Source organism: Mytilus galloprovincialis, chromosome 8 (assembly GCF_965363235.1).
Source record: "Mytilus galloprovincialis chromosome 8, xbMytGall1.hap1.1, whole genome shotgun sequence".
Taxonomy (NCBI): domain Eukaryota; kingdom Metazoa; phylum Mollusca; class Bivalvia; order Mytilida; family Mytilidae; genus Mytilus; species Mytilus galloprovincialis.
In genome coordinates, this window is record NC_134845.1 from 10,852,799 (window position 1) to 10,873,309 (window position 20,511).

A 20,511-nucleotide genomic window follows, 5' to 3' on the forward strand; every position below is an offset into this window, starting at 1 on the left:
TTGTCGAAATCTCTGTTAAAATTACTTAAACCTTTATCAAATACTTCCATAAGTATAAAGATTTGGATTGAAGTGAAGTTTGGTTGTACCTGTAGAAAATTATTTCAAACGGGATAGCACATCCTCATGGGGAGCTGATTATACCCTCGTGGACTAATATTCCATCATCAGAGGTGTCAACCCAGTGCTATAAAGGCATTTTTTCTGACTGTTAATGACGTCTTTACAGTCAATCCATTGGATGTTGGATGTGTACTGATTGATATTTTAGTGTAAGATGCTTGTTTATTTTAAAATTTGTTATTAATTTTGAACTAGCCGTTAGGAACTGCGAGTACGGTGACCAATAGTCATTATTTTCTGCGTCATTTGGTCTCTTGTGAAGAGTTATCTCATTGGCAAATACTAGTATACAACATATTCTTATTTTTATACAACTATGATCGCGGACATTTCTTGACACATACTCAACAGTCCGCTTTGCATTGGAAAATATGGGAAAGTGAAAAGATTCTTTCTTCAACTTATCTTTGCAAACAAAGGTCTCCATGCAATCCACTTTCTTTTACAGCTATCATCGCGGATATAATTACCAGTCATTGACTTTTCAAACCGGTTTGCATTGGAAATATGAGAAAGAAAAGCGATTTTTTCTACAACTTTTCTTTGCAAACAAAATTAACTTTTCCTCAATCGTTCATCAGAAATCAGTATACCCAAAAAGAGCTCGCTACTTTTAAGATAAATCGGTACCTCTTATACATATACCAAACCTATAATAACTAAAATATACAAGTACAAACACGTTTTGCAGGATCTCAATATTGACAAATTCCAGTCTAAATCTAAACCTCCGATTGCATATTTTTTAACTCTAAATTCATATATAAACGGACTGGCCACGTTATTTTTTGTTAGAAGTTATGAATCACACTTCTCCGTGAACTTTGTTATCAAAAGGCCCGAAATAATGCGCCATACTAAACTCCAAATTGTACACAAGAAACTAAAATTAAAATAATACAAGACTAACAAAGGCCAGAGGCTCCTGACTTGGGACAGGTGCAAAAATGCGGCGGGGATAACCATGTTTATGAGATCTCAACCCTCACCCTATACCTCTAGACAATATAAAAAATAAACGCATAACAATACGCACATTAAAATTCAGTTCAAGAGAAGTCCTAGTCTGATGTCAGAAGATGTAACTAAAGAAAAAAAATGACAATAATACATAAATAACAACAGAAATACTAGCAGTTAACTGACATGCCAGCTCATATTAACGAATTTGAAATAAAGAGTTCAGCATATGCATTTAAGTCTACCTCATACACAATTGACTAACATATACAAATTGACAATGCATGATAGTCGGTTGAGAACAAACATACAATAAAGATGGCATTGTGAATTTTCCATTTCTTTGTTGCAACACTCAAAGAACGCCTGCGTAAGAAGTATGTATATTTCGTTTTCAACAATATTCAAAAGTGTACATTGCCTATCATGATTTCTTGGCCGGATGTTTTCCAACACATGCATTTATTGCAATCAATGAGACATAATGGAAACGTTTCATAAAATGTTGCAAGCATTATTTTTTAGTGAACAACTTTTAGAGTCAGGATGATTTTTTGGTAGTATTGATTGTTTATTTGTACGACATATTAATTTTCTCTTGATCAATTGATACATGGTGCCTACCAAAACTAAATAGTAAATCGCGCACATTTAAAACCCAGTTTCTCTTACCATTTGAGTATTCAATACGTAGGGGGTTGTATATACCATATTCAATATTAGGTTTATCATATATTATATGCAACTAAAACTTTATAATTCTATGTAAACAACATTCCTTAAATGAACAAAGGTAAATGATCAAGTTAACCACACAAAAAGGCGATTGGTTCATTTTTACCAAGCTTAAATATAAAACGACAGAAACAATTATGAACCAGTTCTATGTCATTGGCTCGATAAAATCCCCAGACCGTGCATAGTTAACTATAGAGGCCACCATACTGTTAAACAAACAAGAAAGATGAACTATGTTCAATATTAACTCGCTTGAAAGTGCCGAATAAGTACAATAAAGTGCTCTTGTTCCTTGTTAAGAAATCTTCTTCTGTGAGTGCAAGAATTTGCCATTGAAATGTAGTAACATGCCTAAGTATACATATACGTTTACATTTTCTAGCTACTGGTTGTCAAAGAAAAAGCCAACCATTTCTGAAAAACGACTACTTTTGTTCGTAAGTATTAACAGTTTAATTCCACTTTTTATAATAAAATGAATTGTCTAATAAGACTTATAATGTTTAGGCAGATTTTCCGAACATATCTGTTCTGCAAACAATATCAACTAGATATTCATTTATATTAAAAACATTGTAATCACTGTCCATTTAAATAACTTGAACAATGTCATTCACGAAAACAAATTACAGAGGTGATAACAGTTCGCCTTGTTTCACTCCCAAGAAAGGAGTAGGTCCAGTAAGGCCCCTTTTTGTCCCCAAAATATAGCAGTTTTACAAAATGTTTAAATGTTAACTTTTTGTTAATTTTTGAAAAGTAGAATGCTTCTGCTACATAAATATGGGCTGTTTTTGACAATACAATGCACATATATCGGGTACTAGCACCATTAAGTCATGCTAAATTACTGAAATCTTCACAATTTTACCATTTTAGTTAAATTTTAGACGGATTCCGTCTTAAATGAATGTGGCCGCATTTGTGTTCATTCTTAATATTGAAATATAAGTTGCATTTGATGATGATATATAACATATATAAAGTTTGAGGATGGACACGGATGCAGCCACTTTTTTTCTTGACAAAAAACATCTGAAAAGTGACATTTTTTGGCATATTTGATGGATTTTTTCATATTTAAGCTTGAATCAGAGCGCTTTTAAATGAGTAAATCAGTTAAATCTTTATTTTTTACTAATTGAATCACCACCTGAAATAGACGCTTAAGTGTTTAGAAAGTGACAACAATCTTTCGTCAGACGAACCTGACATTTGTGGCCAAAATCGGCCCTTACCGGACCTACTCCTTTTCAAAAGCCTCTAAAAATCAACCCTCAGTATGAATTCGAACACAAAATGTTCCATCAGGGACAGTCTAAATTAGTATATTATAGTATTGTCCCTGGTTTCATAGACTGCCTTTATAAATGAACACATGTTATGATAATACCATTTAAAAAAAAAACGAAAAAACGAGCGACATTTCAATATTTTTTATTTGTATCGTGTTACCTATATGTAATAATAAGTCTCGAATTTTGCCTAGTTGATCTGCACATATTTTTGTATGAGGAGGGAGCGTGGCAGGTGCCATCGGGTTTAACATCTCTATTCCGATTTAACGTTGTTATGTACTTATCCACCCTGCAAAATCAAATGAATACTCTTCTCAGCACTGGTCTATCTTCTAGACGGTGACCATACATATAGTTATAAACTTGTGTTATAATTATTTGTAATGTTTGTTTATTTGTAAGCTGTCATTTCGGTGTAGCGTCAATGAAACTTGCTTCTTGTCAAAATTAATTGACATATCTCTAGGAATAGGCACCGAGTTAAACACAATGAGGAAGGAAATAATAGATTCACTTGCATGCACGAAGAATAGACCATCCTTAAACAAATTTGTATCACCCTTCGGATTTCAATAAGTATGAATTACACAAACAAACAGGAAAACCACGCTTTTTTATGATACAGCGTAAGGAAATGTCCTCTTCATTTACTTTCTTAACGAAATTTGTGAATTAAAAAATAAAACCACACACTAATGTGGTTTTTGGCTGGATTTTTTTAATGTGGAAATAAGGTCAGTCGAACGTTTCTGAATTTTAACTTCTTATTGAGAAAAAAACCCATATAAGTCATGGTAGTTGGTATATTTAAAAAAAAAAAAAAACCCCACACCAAATAATATCGTCTGGCAGTATAGTCATACGAACACAAGGACGTCGATAGTAAGTCCTGATCTTAATGGTGTTGGTGATGTTGCTCATGCAGCAGTTCTGTGTTGGAAATCATAGTTGGTCAAAATATCTTGAAGATTATACGCAAGTTCCTGGTTTAAAGGTGTTAAGTCTTTATCCATCTCTCTTGCTTATCTTCCAACATTCTGCCCCATATAACAACACTGATATTACATTGCTTTTGTAAATTTTTATTTTTATGCTTTCCACTATATTGATTTGATGTCTGTATATTTTCTAACTTATAGTATGCGGCTTTTGCTTTTTTAATTCTATTTCTTATGTCGGCTGTTGCATTGTCGGTGGTATCTATGACCGCTCCAAGGTATGTAAAGATGTCTACCATCTCAACATTGATCAAACATAGTATTACGTTTTTGTTTGATATGACAAACTTGTAGAAATGGACCTTCATATCGTAAATATCTATAATGTGGGAGGGATGATTTAAGGAAAAACAGCAAGGCAAGAAATAGACTTCCGTGGATTCTATTAATTTTGCTAGCTTGGAATTAGTTTTATTGGCTGGCACTCTCTTCACACTGTATTACATGCCTCTGATTCTAACTTAACACCCCATTTTTCCGTTTGCCATCTTTTAAACAATGCTTCTGAAGGGTTAACAAGTCCCATGGAACGTCTTCTCGGAAAGCTGTTTGATTTTGAAAACATACACTAGAGATATTTTATATTCATTTATTTATTTCCAACCCCCCTTCTAATGACTCGACAATAATGTATAAATTTCCTGATGTGAAAGGCGATATCAATTTTCTCATGATTTTGATTGTGATGCTGGCAGTCAACATGTCCGTTGAACGTCCGCGGTAGGCTTCCGTTTTTACGATACTTGACCTTTTTGTTTCCGTTGTGTATCCGTTACTGGTCAGTGATACATCCGTTATATGGTTCGTCCATTTTATACAGCACGCTTCTGTATGTCTGTTTTTAATATTTTTTGGTACTGGTCATGTGTGTTACCTTTAGGCATTCGTTACGCGTCCGTTATAATATTAAGTCATTACACAAACGAATTCCCCACGGATACAATTATTTTCAACGGATTTTTTTTTCATCTGTACGGCGTCCATTCGAGGTACATAGTACAGTGTTACCAGCGCACGACCAAACGATCTCTATAGGTTTTGGTAAAATTTCGATCGTTCATTCCAGAACTATTGGATTTTATTTCATTAGTTAAAAAAGGGGGGTACGAGTCCGTTAAAATGATGATTGATTGATTAATAGTAAAGAACTGGTTAATTTAACTTTAAAGGTTTTCTCGGTGTTTTTTAACAAGATACATTCGGAAAGGGGAACAGGGGAGAGAGGGTTATTATCATTTAATGGACATATTTTGAAGGAGTAGTTAGAACAAAGGGAATAAAAACAGCGTCGGGTGTATGTTCAGTTGGGAAGGTGGTAACGGAGACAGTTGGAATCACATACTTACAGGGGTTGATTCCGAACCAGCTAATTCACAAACACCAGACGAAAAGCAAACTCTCCTCAATTGATTATGGACAAATCATACATTTACACTATTTATATAAGGTTGAGCAGTTTACATGAAGACAGGCAATTAATCTTCATATCACAATAACAACAAATAGTGATTATTACAATAATAACTAAAAGTTTATAACAGTAAAAACAAAAATGTGTCCATAGTACACGGATGCACAGACCAGAAAGCATAATGCCCATAAATGGGGCATAAAAATGATTTCCGAATTCTGAATGCCGAAGTTGAGCCTTCTTGGCTTTCGTAGCCCTTGGGGAATCTACTCAGCTAAATTATTTTATTTTTTGCTTCATGAATAAATCAAGAGCCTAGCTAAGTGCACAAAGAAAAGTAGCAAAGTATAGACCCCTGCCTTGACATCACACCAATCCAATTGGAACGATGGTTAAAAAAGATAATGCGTGAGGCTATCAGGAAGCCTATGCGGCTATCATACCTAGAGGGTACCATGCCTATGAGGCTATTAGGAAGTCTAATAATGAGACAACGAGGAAGCCTATAAGGAGGCTATGAGGAAGCCTAGAAGGGTTGATGTTGAATTGGTGTAGTTATGAATAACCATGCACTCTTTCGACAAATTTATGGGTTTTACGGGAAAGTACTCTGCCATGAAGGTTAGCTTCAGACGCTCGTATACTTTCAGTTGAAACGTCTGTTCCGAGGGTCAGTTGTAAGTCTGACATAAATTAAACTAATTATTGTCCTTTTGCATACAATCATTACGCATTTTTATTTTAAAGATATTCCCCTTTTAGTTTCAATCTTCAGTTTTCTAATGGTTAGTCATGCGTAAGTGTTGATTTCCGATAATCGCTCCTACATAATGAGATACTTGTCGCATCAGATACAAGCTATATCGTATATGTATCCGGTGTATCTTCTACAGTATATATATATTAAGTAAACAAAAATAAACACTTACATCTATTTGAGTTTCATAACGGATAATATACAAAATTTTGGGTAAGCAATTTTATTAATTTGTATAAAAAAGAATATTGCCTTATTATTCAGTAGGAAGAATCGCATTGGAAATGGCAGAAAATATTTGAACGCAAATGACAATTTCAAAGTTTTAGACATATGAACACAAAACAAAATATAAAAACACTGCATCTGTTATATCTGTTTTTCAACAAGTTCAGGGTTGAAGTTATGAATACAATTTTCGAACACTAACGGATGGGAGACTCGAAGAAAAAACACACTAAGCACACGAAAAAAGCTCCAAAATTAAGATAATTAATAATCTATAATTCAGAAATTTATCTATTACGTTATAATGACTAGCTGATTTATATATAAAAAAGGAGAGTTTTCATCCAAGGAATGTTTACACTTAGTCTAGTGTTTTTGTACCGGAATGATTACACAAGTGATTTCGTACCGGAATAATTGTTCTAGATAGTCATTTTATAACTGGATTAATTACACTAGTGCTTTATATCCATACATTGATGAAGTGATCAGTACTCATTTGTAACACACGATAGCACAATAATGACAATTAACGAATAAATTTAAATACTTTTCTATGCAAATTTATAAAATCATATGATTTCAAATGGTCACTAATTGTAATAATTATATTTACTGGATTGCCGAAGTTTTTCCTTATAATTGCTCTTCGGAAGACTTGGATATAAAATCACATATCTTCTTTGTCAATATCAAAGGATGCTTATATAATTGGAAATTTATGTAAGAACACATCTGCTCTTTAAATTTGGGTTATATCAAGTTCAATGTCCTGATCATTGATAAAGTATTCTTAGTTATAAAAATACCCTCTTCGTCTTCATCAATATTATTAAATAGATTGACTCAGGTTCTTAAAAATTATTTTGATTTTAACCAATTTATTTATGTAAACAATAAACCGGTCTAATATAAACAAAAAAATCAATATCAAGATCGACGCCTTTACACTATTTACATCCAATATTCTCTAGTGAAAAACAGTTACCCGGAATATATACACGGCGGAATAAAAGAACGCTTACATTATACCAGTCTAAATCGCATGGCGTTGTTAATTTGGGATGTATAAATACGCATCCCCGTTGAATTACTTAATCTTGGTCCACTTTAAATTGTTTTAGTCATTGTCAAACTGCTTTTTTTTTAATGTGTAAATACGCAGCCTCTGTTGTAATTATTTTACATTTATCAAATTTAAAAGTTTTGAAATTTTAGTATTATACTAGCTCAAATCGGTAGGTGCTGTTCATTGGGAAAAAGTAAAACAATAAAAATATCGAACTCCGAGGAAAATACAGAACTGAACGTCCCTAAACAAATTTCAAAATCAAAAGCTCAAACAAATCCAACGAATTGATAACAACGCTCTTTTCCTGACTGGAAACAGACATTAGCTGACGTACTAGAGTCGCTTAAAATTTCGTTATAGTGACAACAATGTGTGAGACATAATAGGTAAACATGACATATATAGGGGTACAGTAGTCAACATTTTTTTATAATCTTTATTTCCATAAAAACAAACAAATAAGCCAACAAAGAAATACAAAAAAGCATATAGTCACATCAGTAAGATGAAGACAAGAATACAAAAATTACCATAGGAATGTATTTTTACATAAATTTTGTTGTTATAACTTAACTTTCGTCCCCTGTGAATTTTTAGAAATGTACCAGTTCATTTCGCATATTACTTTTCTTGCCTCTACGTAAATATGTTTAGGTAATATGTTTACAAAGTTGAATACATGATACATTTTACATTAGGACATTTTTTATGCTAGCCAAACTATGAAACCTAATTTGTTAACACTAAACACGCGGATACATTTAATAGATTTGATATATTTTCTATTGTATACACTTGGAAGAATCTAACTATTAAAATACTTCTCTTGAAGTTGTAAAGAAATTTTTCGTCAATCAATGTTACTTCTCATTTAATTTAACCTTTGTTAATATGTTATTCCGGGGTTTTATTTTAATCTTATTAAATGATTGTTATTAAGTACAATAGATCAAAGAGCTGAGGAAGTTATACATACTAAAAATACTTGTGACTAAAGAATCACGTGAAAAAACACTTAAAACTGACAAGTACTAGTTAATAGATTAAAAAGAAGACCAGTCTCAAGTAAGTAAGTAAGTAAGTAAATTTTATTGAGAGTCGGGCATGATATGTGCAATCCAACAAGGTAAACATCGGCTCTGTAGAGCTCAAAACCTACTTGATATTTAAAACAAATAACAAATTATAAGCACATTTGACAACCTACACATACATATAAAAACACATTCATAGTATAATAGGTAAGCAAACATGCATAAAAGTATTAGTCTCATTCGATTTGATATAGTAATATGAACAATTGTAAAATGTCAACTGTTAATTTTTAAAAGTCCTAATTTTCGTGTCATAAGCAGATAGATTTCTTGCGTTTTTGTTTCCCATGAAGTCTTATAACACGTTTTTTCACATAATTAAGATTGAAATAAAAATTTGTTAAGTTGTATCCTTATTCATTTCTGTAGAAAAGGAAAAAAAGTGTCGGTCAAGATCTACAAATAAGTCAAATAGACGAAACCGTCAATATACTCCACGATAGCGTTTGACCTTGAACGGTGACTACCTTTTCGTAGAATTTTTAATGGCTGAAACTAAATAAGTCAGAAAGAAACTGTGTAAAACAATTATTTTCAGCAAACTTAAGTCTTCTGGAGGCACTATTTTTTTTTGTCTAGGAATTTTCGTTAGCCATCTCTGTGCTTGTGTATTGTAAGGAGACTTCCATAAACATCGCCATTATGCGGCTTCAAAAATTCACTTTCTAACATCTGTCTTATTTGGACAAACAAATGATTTTCAAATACAATCCGAAAAAAACCCGCGTATTATTATTTCGAAAAAAAACCACTTAACAGTGATGTAAGCGTACTTTCATTCCGCCCTGTTTTTATTCCGAGTAACTGTTTTCCCTAGAGAATATTGGATGTAAATAGTGTGAAAGCGTCCATCTTGATATCGTTGTTTTTGTTTATATTAGACCGGTGTATTGTTTCCATAAAAGGTCTAAAATGACATTTCCAACAAACCAGTTGAATTAATTTGAGTCAATTTAACGAATACTCATGATTGATGAAGAATAGGAGGATATTTTTATAACTTAAAATACTTTCAACAATGATCGAGACAAAAAACTTGATATAAACTAAAGAGCAGATTTGTTCTTACAGAAAGTTTCAATTATAGATATTTTGATATAGAAGATATGATTAAAGGATTATGTACCCTTGAGTTGATTCAATGCCAAACGTATGGAATTTTTATAGAAAAGCCACAGCATTTCCCCTAGTTCTCTCATATTTGGCATTTTTATGCTTTATAGGTAGAGGTTTATTGCATGCAGTGCTACCCTTGATTTCCTTAAAACTAGGTTATGAATTTAGATATTGGTTATAACAAATATAAATATGGACCCAGTGATATTGTTGGCTTTTTTCAAAACTACCTCTACCCTTTTTTATTGGGAAAATATGCGTCATTTTCATCAAATTTGGAAATTTAAAATAAACCATGAATTTGACTGATACTTCAATATACAGACCCATTTTCAAGAGTCAAACCCTGCTTTAAAATAAGACCCCATTTTGTCAGTGATGATACATAAATAGACCCTCATAAAGTCATTTAAGGAACGAAAAATGTTTAAATGAGTTTTTTTCAGTTTGTATTCATCATTGTTCTTGCACATTTACTACTGAGACTGCACTGTTTGGGACAAAAGTTGTCTTTTTGGGAATAATTTTAAGCCATTTTTTTTTTCAAATTGGGATTCTTCTCCAGGGGAAAAAGCCTTTATTCTCCACTAATTTAAGGCAAACAATATCACTGGGACCAATTCAAGTACACATTAAAGGGTGCGCTCATCTTAGTGACTCAGCACGAGTTTAGAATTTAAGGTTGTTTAGGACTTTTTGTTACAAATAAACTCTAGCACATCATAGAAAAACAAGTGAGTAATCTATGTTTGAAATTTTATTACACAAATCTCTGTATTAAAGTTTGTGGATTTTCTACAAAATCTTGGTTTTATTTTAACCAAATTCTTTTTTTCTACTAAATGCAATTAAACTATAAATAACAATGCTTTAAATTGTATTCCTGGTATCTATGATAAGTTTATTTCCAAAAGTTTCCCCTTGGTATATGTACAAAATGACTCAACTCTATTATTCTTTATCTTTGCTGTTATGCTATTGCAGTTCAAATTTTCGTAATTCACAGAAGAGTTCATCAACCTTAATCTCCAAGGTGACCCACGAATACACAGAAAAACTTCGGCAATCCAGTATATATATATATAAATATTACAATTATACTGACAATTTAAAAGTATATGCCGATTTTATAGATTTACAAAAAAAAAATTTAAATCTTCTTTGTTAATAAAAATTATCATTGTGTTATCATGTGGTCAAACTGAGAACTTAAACACTTCATCACTGTATGGATCTAAAGCACTAGATTTATCGATCCCGGTATAAAATAACTAGCGCATTCATTCCGGTACAAAAACACCAGTGTAATCATTCCTGGTTCAAAAACACTAGTATGAACATTCATTGGATGAAAACTCTCTATTTATTACATAAATCAGCTATGCCAGTTTCAAATACATCAAAATATATCAATAAGCCCAATTTTATATATATTTCCCATTCAAAAATGCTTTTTAGAACCTTATAATGACTGGTGGATGTTTTACACTGGACCCGGATAAAAAAAACCTAGGGAATTTTTGTTGGTAAATAAAAATCACTAGGTATTTTATTCCTCCGGATAAAGTGCACTGGCGGAATCAAACCACTGTTACAGTTCCAACTCAACCTTTTTATTGTCAACATTCATTTATTTTTTGTTAAATTGTATTTAGATTGAAACGTTGGGATTTCTTCTGACTCTGAAACATACCAACGTATTACATAATGCAAAGATCTGCAAAGTTAAGATTATTTATCATTCAGATTGATTGATTAGGATTTGAAACCACTTTCAGCACTTGATTTTTCGAGGCTTTGAGTTATTATTCGTGGAGATGGCCAGTGTGTCCGCAAGAGATCTGTCGACTTTCGACAAGAACACTGACAATCTTTGTCAATTAAGAAAAGAGTCGAGTAGTTTGAACTAAGAACCACCGTGTTGATATGCTAGTTATACGGTGCTTGAACTACCTAGACCACTTGACAACCGAGGCCCCTTATCATTTTGAAGAAAGCGAACGAACTGTGGGAATTATAAAATTCGTACATTTGTCAAAATAATATATTGATTTACAGATATATATTACCATGACATGATCTTTACACATAATCAGATGCATTTTAAATATTCCAGATTGCTGCGTTTTTCGGTAAATGAATGCTGTTGAAAATGAACAGTACAAGTGAACTGCTGAATTTCTATACAATGGATTTAAATTTCACGAACAAATCAGAAGAATACCGAACACAAGCTATGGCAAAGCACTTAATAGCCAACGTTGTGGTTCTTTCTGTATATCTTATTATTGGTGTGATCGGAAATATGATTGTTCTAGCTGTATACAGATTTCAAATGAAGGGTAAAGAAGAGAGGTACTTCATTCCATTTTTAGCAGTGTCGGATATGCTAACATCGGTGGTGGGTTCCGTCAATTGTATAATGTTAGATGTGATGCAAACGACATTTACCAACAATATTCTATGTAAAATAGTATTTTACACCATTGCTTTAACAGCAGGAATTTCTTTATTCCTGTTACTTTCTATTGCGATACAACGGTATTTGATAATATGTAGACGTCATAGGCTGAATTTGAAAACTCGAAAAATAATGGTTGCTGTATCAGTATGCTTGTCTGTTGCTTGCTCCGTACCTTTTGCAGTAAACTATGGCGTAAATGAACACTTTAGTGATGGGCGATTGGTTGGATACCGATGTGGAAGACTTAAACATGGTGTCTACCTCTCTGGATTAGTGTATTCAATATTTTTTATAACTCTCATGTTGTTTACTGCTCTTGCACTTGTTTTTCTGTATGGAAGAGTCGGATGGGTTATATTTAAACATTTCAATGCACAAAAATTTAAGCAAACAAATGTAACAAAAGAGACCAGTACAGCAGACAAATTAACAAACGATTCGATTACCGCCAATCTTCAAAGTAAAACACAAGAACTGAAAAATCCTAACGGTACCTATTCCAAACTTACAGTTAATTCCGAATGCAAGAATGATGCAAACATTGAAGCAACTCAGTCATCTGACGTCTACACAGAAACCACAGTACCCGAATGTTCATCTTCCGCCGCTCAAAACGGAAATTCTACTCAGCCTAAACGCTTGAAAAAAACAAACCGATCAAAGAAAAGAAGGCGTTTCAAAAACAAGTTTACTTTCATGTTTATTCTAATAACTGCTGTGTCAATCGTGTGTTATATGCCGGTCGGAATGGTGGTTTTGTTAGAAGGCATATTGCCAGATTTTTGGGAAAGGTTGTCCGAAACAGTAGCTGCCACTGTTTTGTGGCTTTATCATACATACATTATTAACAGTATTGTCAATCCTATAATATATGCTTTTATGGATGCAGAATTTTCTACAGCACTTAAAGAACTTTTTGAAAAATGTAAATGTTCTAAAAAATATTCCACATAAGGCTCAATAATATTATCAACACGCGTATGGCGTATATACTAAATTTAGTCCTGGTATCTATGATGAGTTTATTTATCAGTATCAAATGTTTTTGTTTTCTTTTAAAACGGTCAGCATTTTAATACAAAATCTTGGTTTGATCATGCGTTGTTATTAGCTTTTGAAATATACAAAATCTTGGCAAATAATTGATAAATGTCTGCTGGAATAGATTTTGATTGTTTGTATTTTTATAAGCATATAGATAATAAATGTATTTCTTAGTGATTAAATGTTACCCCATTGAAACTATATGCAGTATGACGTAAAGCCAGAGCCGAACAATTCAGAATAAAAATTGTGTGTTTATCTTCAATTTTTTCCATGGTCACTAGTAAAAGTCTACATTTAGTACACTTGACTTATAATCATACATGATCAACATATGGACATTTATAATGTTTTACTTTTACAAATTTTGACTTTTATAGTGCGGTGTCTCATTAAAATTCATACCGCATCTTCTTATATCTATTTAGGAACAACTCAGATTCTTTCAGTATCACATTGGGAGATTTCATTGGATAATTTTGCTTATTTCAAATTTAGTTAGATAGAACTTACAAAGAAATCAAAAAGGTTTAAGGAAGCGTTTTGACTGTTTTCTCAATCAAATTATTGAGTCGTTTCTTATGTTTGATTTGTTTTCTTTCTACTTACTTTATTTCTCCATGACTTATTTTCGTTTTATGAATGTTACCTTTGAGTGTTTTCAGTCACTTTCTTTCTTGTTAATATATTTTTCATTATTTGTTTTCAGATATGATTTTTCTCTTCTTTGAACTAATTACCACTGCAGATGTTGTGTGCGGTTGGGAAGGAACTTTTCGCGTTAATGTCCCATTTTCAAGTGCAGACTATGTTTTTGAGGGAATTAAATTACATGTGATAAAATCGAATTACTTTTATTTTTCAAAAGACAAACAATAGAATACAAACACATAAAATTCGACATTGATTACAAATCACTAGGGTCAAATATATACATTTTTTACCACAACCTTCGAATCCTTGTAATTTAGTGTTATTTTTCACAAGCACAACCTAGCACTGTTATTGTACAATAGAAATCACCTGATTTTGCTTTTAAAGGCGCATTAAAAGGGCTTACAATTTCAATTTGGAACGAGCATTTCACCTACATAAGACTCAAAATGTTTATTACAACTATTGACAGGCGACTCATCAATTTAATCTAAGAGTTTGCTTTAGTTTAAGTCTTAGATACATTATGGTTGTTATCCTAACTCATCAAAGATACCAGGACTAAATTTTGTATTTACGTCAGACGCGCGTTTCGTCTACAAAAGTCTCATCAGTGACGTTCGAATCCAAAAAAGTTACAAAGGCCTATTAAAGTACAAAGTTGAAGAGCATTGAGGACCTAAAATTCCTAAAAATTTTGCCAAATACAGCTAAGGTAATCCAATTCTCAGGTAGAAAAGCCTTAGTATTTAAAAAAATTCTAAAGTTTTGAAAACAGTTACTTTATAAATATGACCATATCAATGATATGAAGTGCTGACTACTTGGCTGGTGATAAGCTCGGGCAATTAAAACTCCACCAGAAGTGGCATCGACCCAGTGGATGTAAATAAACTCATCACAGATACCAGGATTAAATATTGTATTTACGCTAGACACGTGCACTCGTTTCGTCTACAGCAGACTCATCAGTGGCGCTCCTCGAATCCAAAAATGTTAAAAAGGCCTGTTTGTTATCGTATGCATGTTTTTTTTTACTGCGGATATTATAAAAAGGAAGATGTGGTATGATTGCCAATGAGACAACTATCCACTAAAGACCAAAATGACACAGACATTAACAACTATAGGTCACCGTACGGCCTTCAACAATGAGCAAAGCCCATACCGCATGGTCAGCTATAATAGGCCCCGATAAGACAATGTAAAACAATTCAAACGAGAAAACTAAAGGCCTTATTTATGTAAAAAAATGAACGAAAAACAAATATGTAACACATAAACAAACGACAACCACTGAATTACAGGCTCCTGACTTGGGACAGGCACATACATAAGGAGCACATTTTTGAGCTAAGAATGTCATTTAGCACACACGGTTCTATTCTTTAATAGGTATATTTTAACCCCATTGTTCTCTATTCTTTATTATTTTTGCCCATAGTTGTCTTTTCTGTAAACCCAGTCCACACCCTCATATAACTTGACAAACCATCAGAAAACATATCCACTTGAATCGCTAATTCCCAAACTATTATGATGAGCCAACCTTGCTCTTATGTTTCTTATTTAGTTTATTAAAGTTGTTTAGGTAGCAATACACAGTTAGGAGTTTAGTTTCGCATTTTGGCCGCTGTGGATTTTTCAAATAGGAAAGTTATTGTGTAATAAAATTCATTTTTAGACAGCTGAGTGCTAATTTAGCCTTCAAAGATGGTTTATAAGAGCATCATGATTATTTTATACATGTTTTATGCGCTGTTTTCTGTTTGACAATCCGTATTTTCATAGCTAGACCGGCAATCGCTCCAGAAATTAATGTAATGTTTACAAACACTTTTTTTCTACACGAAGTTTTTGACACAATTTTACAAAAAATGAGATGAAAGACATATGATTTTCATTGGATTTGCTGAATGATATATGTACACAGTTTCAGAAAAGGTATTACTTCAAGCGATTGAAATTCTACTTTTAGTCAAATTTTGGGGAAATATTTGATATCTTTTCCCCCCTTTTTGTAATATTTTATAACAAATAAATACAGATTGTTGCCATGGATAACCCAAAAGAAATTATATTTTACCATTTTATATACTGGATATAAAATCTAATGAAGATTCTGATTACATACATATGCCCATATATGACACAAACAGTAAGCTTGATTTTGCAAGAAAGTAATGAAAAGGGGATTGTAAAATTTATAAGGGCAAATTTTAATATTTTTTCCTAATTTTGTATTGCTACCTTAAGGGAGGGATGTTTGTTGGAAAAAGCGGTATAACTTAGAAATACTTTTAATGTGTTTTACTTCCTTTTATTTCGTTCCTTGTTCATGTTAATTAAAGGAAACAATTATTCATAACCGAAAAACTCGATGCTTTTAAAGTATTACAAAACTCCATTTTGGAAGAAATCAATACTTGATTAGTCATTTGAATATTTTATTTTGTATTTCTGTCCTTTAAATGAATACAATAAATAATGTAAGTTGTGTACCTGGTTTAATCCAAATAAAGATAGAAAATCAAAAAAATAAATAAAATGAAAGATAACATACTCAGAACTTGATTTAGACGAGGCCAAAATACTTAAACCCGACAATAGATGAGGCATCCTTCAGTACATCTGAAATATGTAGAACACTCTCATGCAACATTTTCTCTTCCACCAAAAATGTTAATGCCGAAGAAAGTATATACAAACCCATATGATAAAATCATCACGATTAAACAAATCACATCAATTTTTGCGGCCTTTTGTTTCCTTTTTGTTTCTATTTTTTCTTTGCCTTTGGTTTGATCTTTATCTTCTCCTTTCTCTTTATTTTGATCATTATCTTCTCCTTTTTCTTCATCTATTATAATGTCAAACATATCGTTATTACAGGCATTGGATCCTAACTTACTAAAGACAGTTGACAAATGAGTGTATGAAAAAAAGCTGAACTTTCTTTACTTTTAGAAACAATTTTCTTTGCTCAAGCCGAAACATGCATATGATTAACCCCGCCTCATTATATATTAGCCAGTCCCTTGTTACGAGCCTTATATTCAGTGGTTGTCATTGGTTACTGTCTATAAAATGTGTTTTGCGTTTATTGTTTCGGCATACATCAATCCGTTGTTGTTTTTTTTCTCGTTTGAAATGATTTATATGGCAGCCTTTTATAGCTGACTTTATATACGATATACAGTTTGCTAATTGAAGAAGTCCGTACGGTGACTTATAATTGTTTGTATTGTCACCCTTTAGTCTCTAATGATTCGTAACACGCAATCATACTACATCTACCTATTTTATATAGTATTTGAAAAATTATCTTTACTATCCAAAACCATCCATAATCATAACGCAACAGAAATAATAAAACACCAAGCAGTATTTCCGGTCAAATCAGTAACTTTAAAGATTTAGAAATATAAATCCTAATAAGATTATGTTGAACCTATTATGTTTCCATAAACCATACATAACACCAATAGTTAAATTGCCGCCGTTTTGAAGTTTCATTTATTACAGTAGCTTTTTTTTCCAAATATTTGTATGGTAAAGAAGTAATGTTGTTATAATTGTATTAGCCGTACGTAGTGTTCTCTTTATGTATAGAATTAGGAAGCAGTTTTAATATTCGTTGACTAACCCTACCCACGAGTGTATTACAAAATTGTAAGTAATCCGCAGAATAGTTTATTGGGTTTCTTTTTTTTTTAACCCAGACTCAAGTTCAAATATCGTATTAATCTTAATGTATTTATTTCGTAACTTGTCATGTCAGATACCAATAACTGCGTCATATGGTACACCCAAAGGGTTGATTATGAAATACGTCACCTGGAAATATCCCATCCGGCATGTTGTTGAATGATAAAATACGCTGCCACGTGCAGACCGAAGTTTGAAAATGAATCCAATTTCCATTGCCCGGAAAGTACATTGGCAATATCTTTACGGGTTAAAGAGCTCTTGCAACAACTTTTCGAATAGATATGTTTCTAAGCTTAATTTCTGTCCTTTGCCAAATCACCCTATAGTGTAAAGACAAATAACCTCTTGAACTCGGAACCCAACTTTGCAGAACGAGCATACGGTCACGGTATTCATTATAATATGGTTGTTGTCCTGATTGAGCCATTGGACGTTAAATAACATTTAATCAATCGCTCAAGAAAAACATTCATTATTATAATGACTGTACACACATGATACCAGTATATGGTTCTGACAATAAAGAAATAAGGATGAAACAACTATCTACCAGAGTAAATTTAAGCAGGCATTATAGGTATCCGAAAGGCATTCAACATAGAGCAAAAAGGATCCGGATACATGTATCTTTAATGCATTTGAATATTATCGAAGTTCAATTTTTGAGGGTTTTACATAATATTTTTCTAGGTTCTTTCGTAATTTCGTGACTTTCTATGATATTTGTTGGGAGTAACCCGACAACTGTGAGGTTAGGAGAGGCTAAAAACCAATACACTGTTATATCATATTTTTTTTTGTCATTCATAAAATGTTTTTCAAAGACAGCTCTGAATTTTGAAAAAGAAACTGTTCTCCCTTTAGAATTTAAACGTAAAGGATGGCATTTCAGACCCCTTTCAGACAGAAGCCATCATACGAAAACAAAGACAAAACTAGACTAGAAACCCATGCTTATAAACAGAAATTCTTTAGCGATACCAATGCAGATGTAACTACTGAAGCAGTTCATCCACAGTTTCTGTTAGGGTTTGTTTTTCTCATCCTGATTTGTGACTGTTGTTGTCATTTAGCATTTGTGTTGTCTGGTTGATTTTTTATTTTCTGTTTATGCTGACTCTTTTTAATGAGATTATGGGAAGACATCTGGTCATCGTAGCGCTTAAGTGTGTAATCAATGTAAACAAAATTGTGATTTTAGCTTCTTGGAACTGAGCATTTTTAAAAGCAAACATACTTTTATTTTCCATGCTGGAACCCTGTTGAGCAGTTTCCTTTTCTTGTGTGCTTTTATACTTTAGTTCTTTTATCTGTTCGTCCTCTTTACTTTTACAGCAGCACGTTGTCTTTCTATGTTTATCTTGAAAGTTCTTTGTCAGTTTCGCACAGTTGCATACTGAACAATTTATTTTACATATAGTACATTTGCGATAGAAAATTGCAGTAATAACTACATTAAATATGAGACTTAATCCACTCATGCCAAGTAAACACCACAGTAATCTTCCAAATTGAGAAATTTTGTCAGAACTGCTAGGTAAAGATTGATTAAATAACTGAATCATCACAGTAAAACTCAATACAACAAATGTTGATAGCGTAACTTTGGCGCCACTTTTCACTGGAAGCAAAAATGTTACCATATTGATACACGTAATTGCAACAGTTGGAATAAGAAATTTCCACACGTAATAGGTTTGTCGTCGTTCCATTTCTATTTCCAATACCACACCAGCGAATCTTTTACTTCTGCTATTTCGTATTTCTGTATAAGTCCTGATATTGTTAGGACTAGATATATGCCATTCTCCGTTTGATTGAAATCGATTGAAATAATCATCTTGCAGCTTGATCTTTAATAATTGTTCTTGGTCGTCAAGATTTTGGGCTGAAAAGTGTAATTTGCAGATCTCAGTTTCAAATGGATATTTTGTCGTATCTACGAAACAATAAGTTTTTAATTCAATAAAATTATGCCATTCTACTAGTCCAGTACTGTAGATATTAACAAGTGCATTTTTATCCTCAAAAATATTTGACTTGTCTGCATAGTTTATCAAACGAACATCCGGGTTCCATATCTCAGATAATGGAGCCGATATTATTTTTGTTTTGCCATACACACTGATATTCCACGTTAAATATTCATCTCTCCATGACATCCTTATACCAACTGATGTTGTCAGGATTTGTTCTATCATGTCTAAAGAATTGATTGAGTTTAACACAATGTCTAACTCTACCTCGATTGGTTTGCTATTATTCAAAGTTGGCCGCCTAACATATTTGTTATAATCTTTGTGGTCAACAATGTCTTTCCATAAAACAGTTTCATTTTTAGTACAAAAAATATTAAGTATGATATAATTCAAAAAGACACAAAAATGCATGAATTTCTTTTCAATTCTTTTCATAATCATTTTGAAAATATACTCAAGGTTTAAGAAAAAAAATAAGCAAAATGATCAACATATCCAAGGATTACAATTGTACATAATTCAATTCACTACTTTTATACAAACAAATTGGAAATGTGCCATAAATGAATAAAGGGTATATGTTTTTTGATAATTGTTCCATAGATTGATTTTTGAACAAAAAATCTATTAGGTCTTTCAATAATTTGTCGCAAAATTGTTATGAAAGGACTAGTTTTTAAGATAACGATTGGTATAAAAATACACTTTGAATTTGGTTAAATCACTTGGAAAGTGTAAACAAAGTTATTTTAACCTACTTGTTATATATACTTTCTAAACAAAATTATTTCTCATATACATTATTATTATTAAATGTCGTCAAGACCCTACAATTGTTGAGATAGCTTTACTTTCACTTTAATT

At 32.3% G+C, this 20,511-nt stretch overlaps 1 protein-coding gene and 1 long non-coding RNA gene across 2 annotated transcripts; one reads left to right on the forward strand and one right to left on the reverse strand.

Moving 5' to 3' along the window:
- The first annotated feature begins 6,382 nt into the window (after nt 1-6,382).
- On the forward strand, nt 6,383-13,561 carry LOC143085065 (uncharacterized). The gene is made up of 3 exons (XR_012981236.1): nt 6,383-6,498; nt 11,912-13,237; nt 13,293-13,561. It is a non-coding gene; the product is annotated as an uncharacterized LOC143085065 (long non-coding RNA).
- Nucleotides 13,562-18,143: 4,582 nt separating this feature from the next.
- LOC143042961 (neuronal acetylcholine receptor subunit alpha-7-like) lies at nt 18,144-20,088 on the reverse strand. The gene is made up of 2 exons (XM_076215464.1): nt 18,906-20,088; nt 18,144-18,181 (listed from the first exon to the last, which is right to left on the reverse strand). Exons 1-2 carry the CDS (start codon nt 20,086-20,088, stop codon nt 18,144-18,146), a joined length of 1,221 nt encoding a protein of 406 aa, XP_076071579.1.
- Between the last annotated feature and the right edge of the window lie 423 nt (nt 20,089-20,511).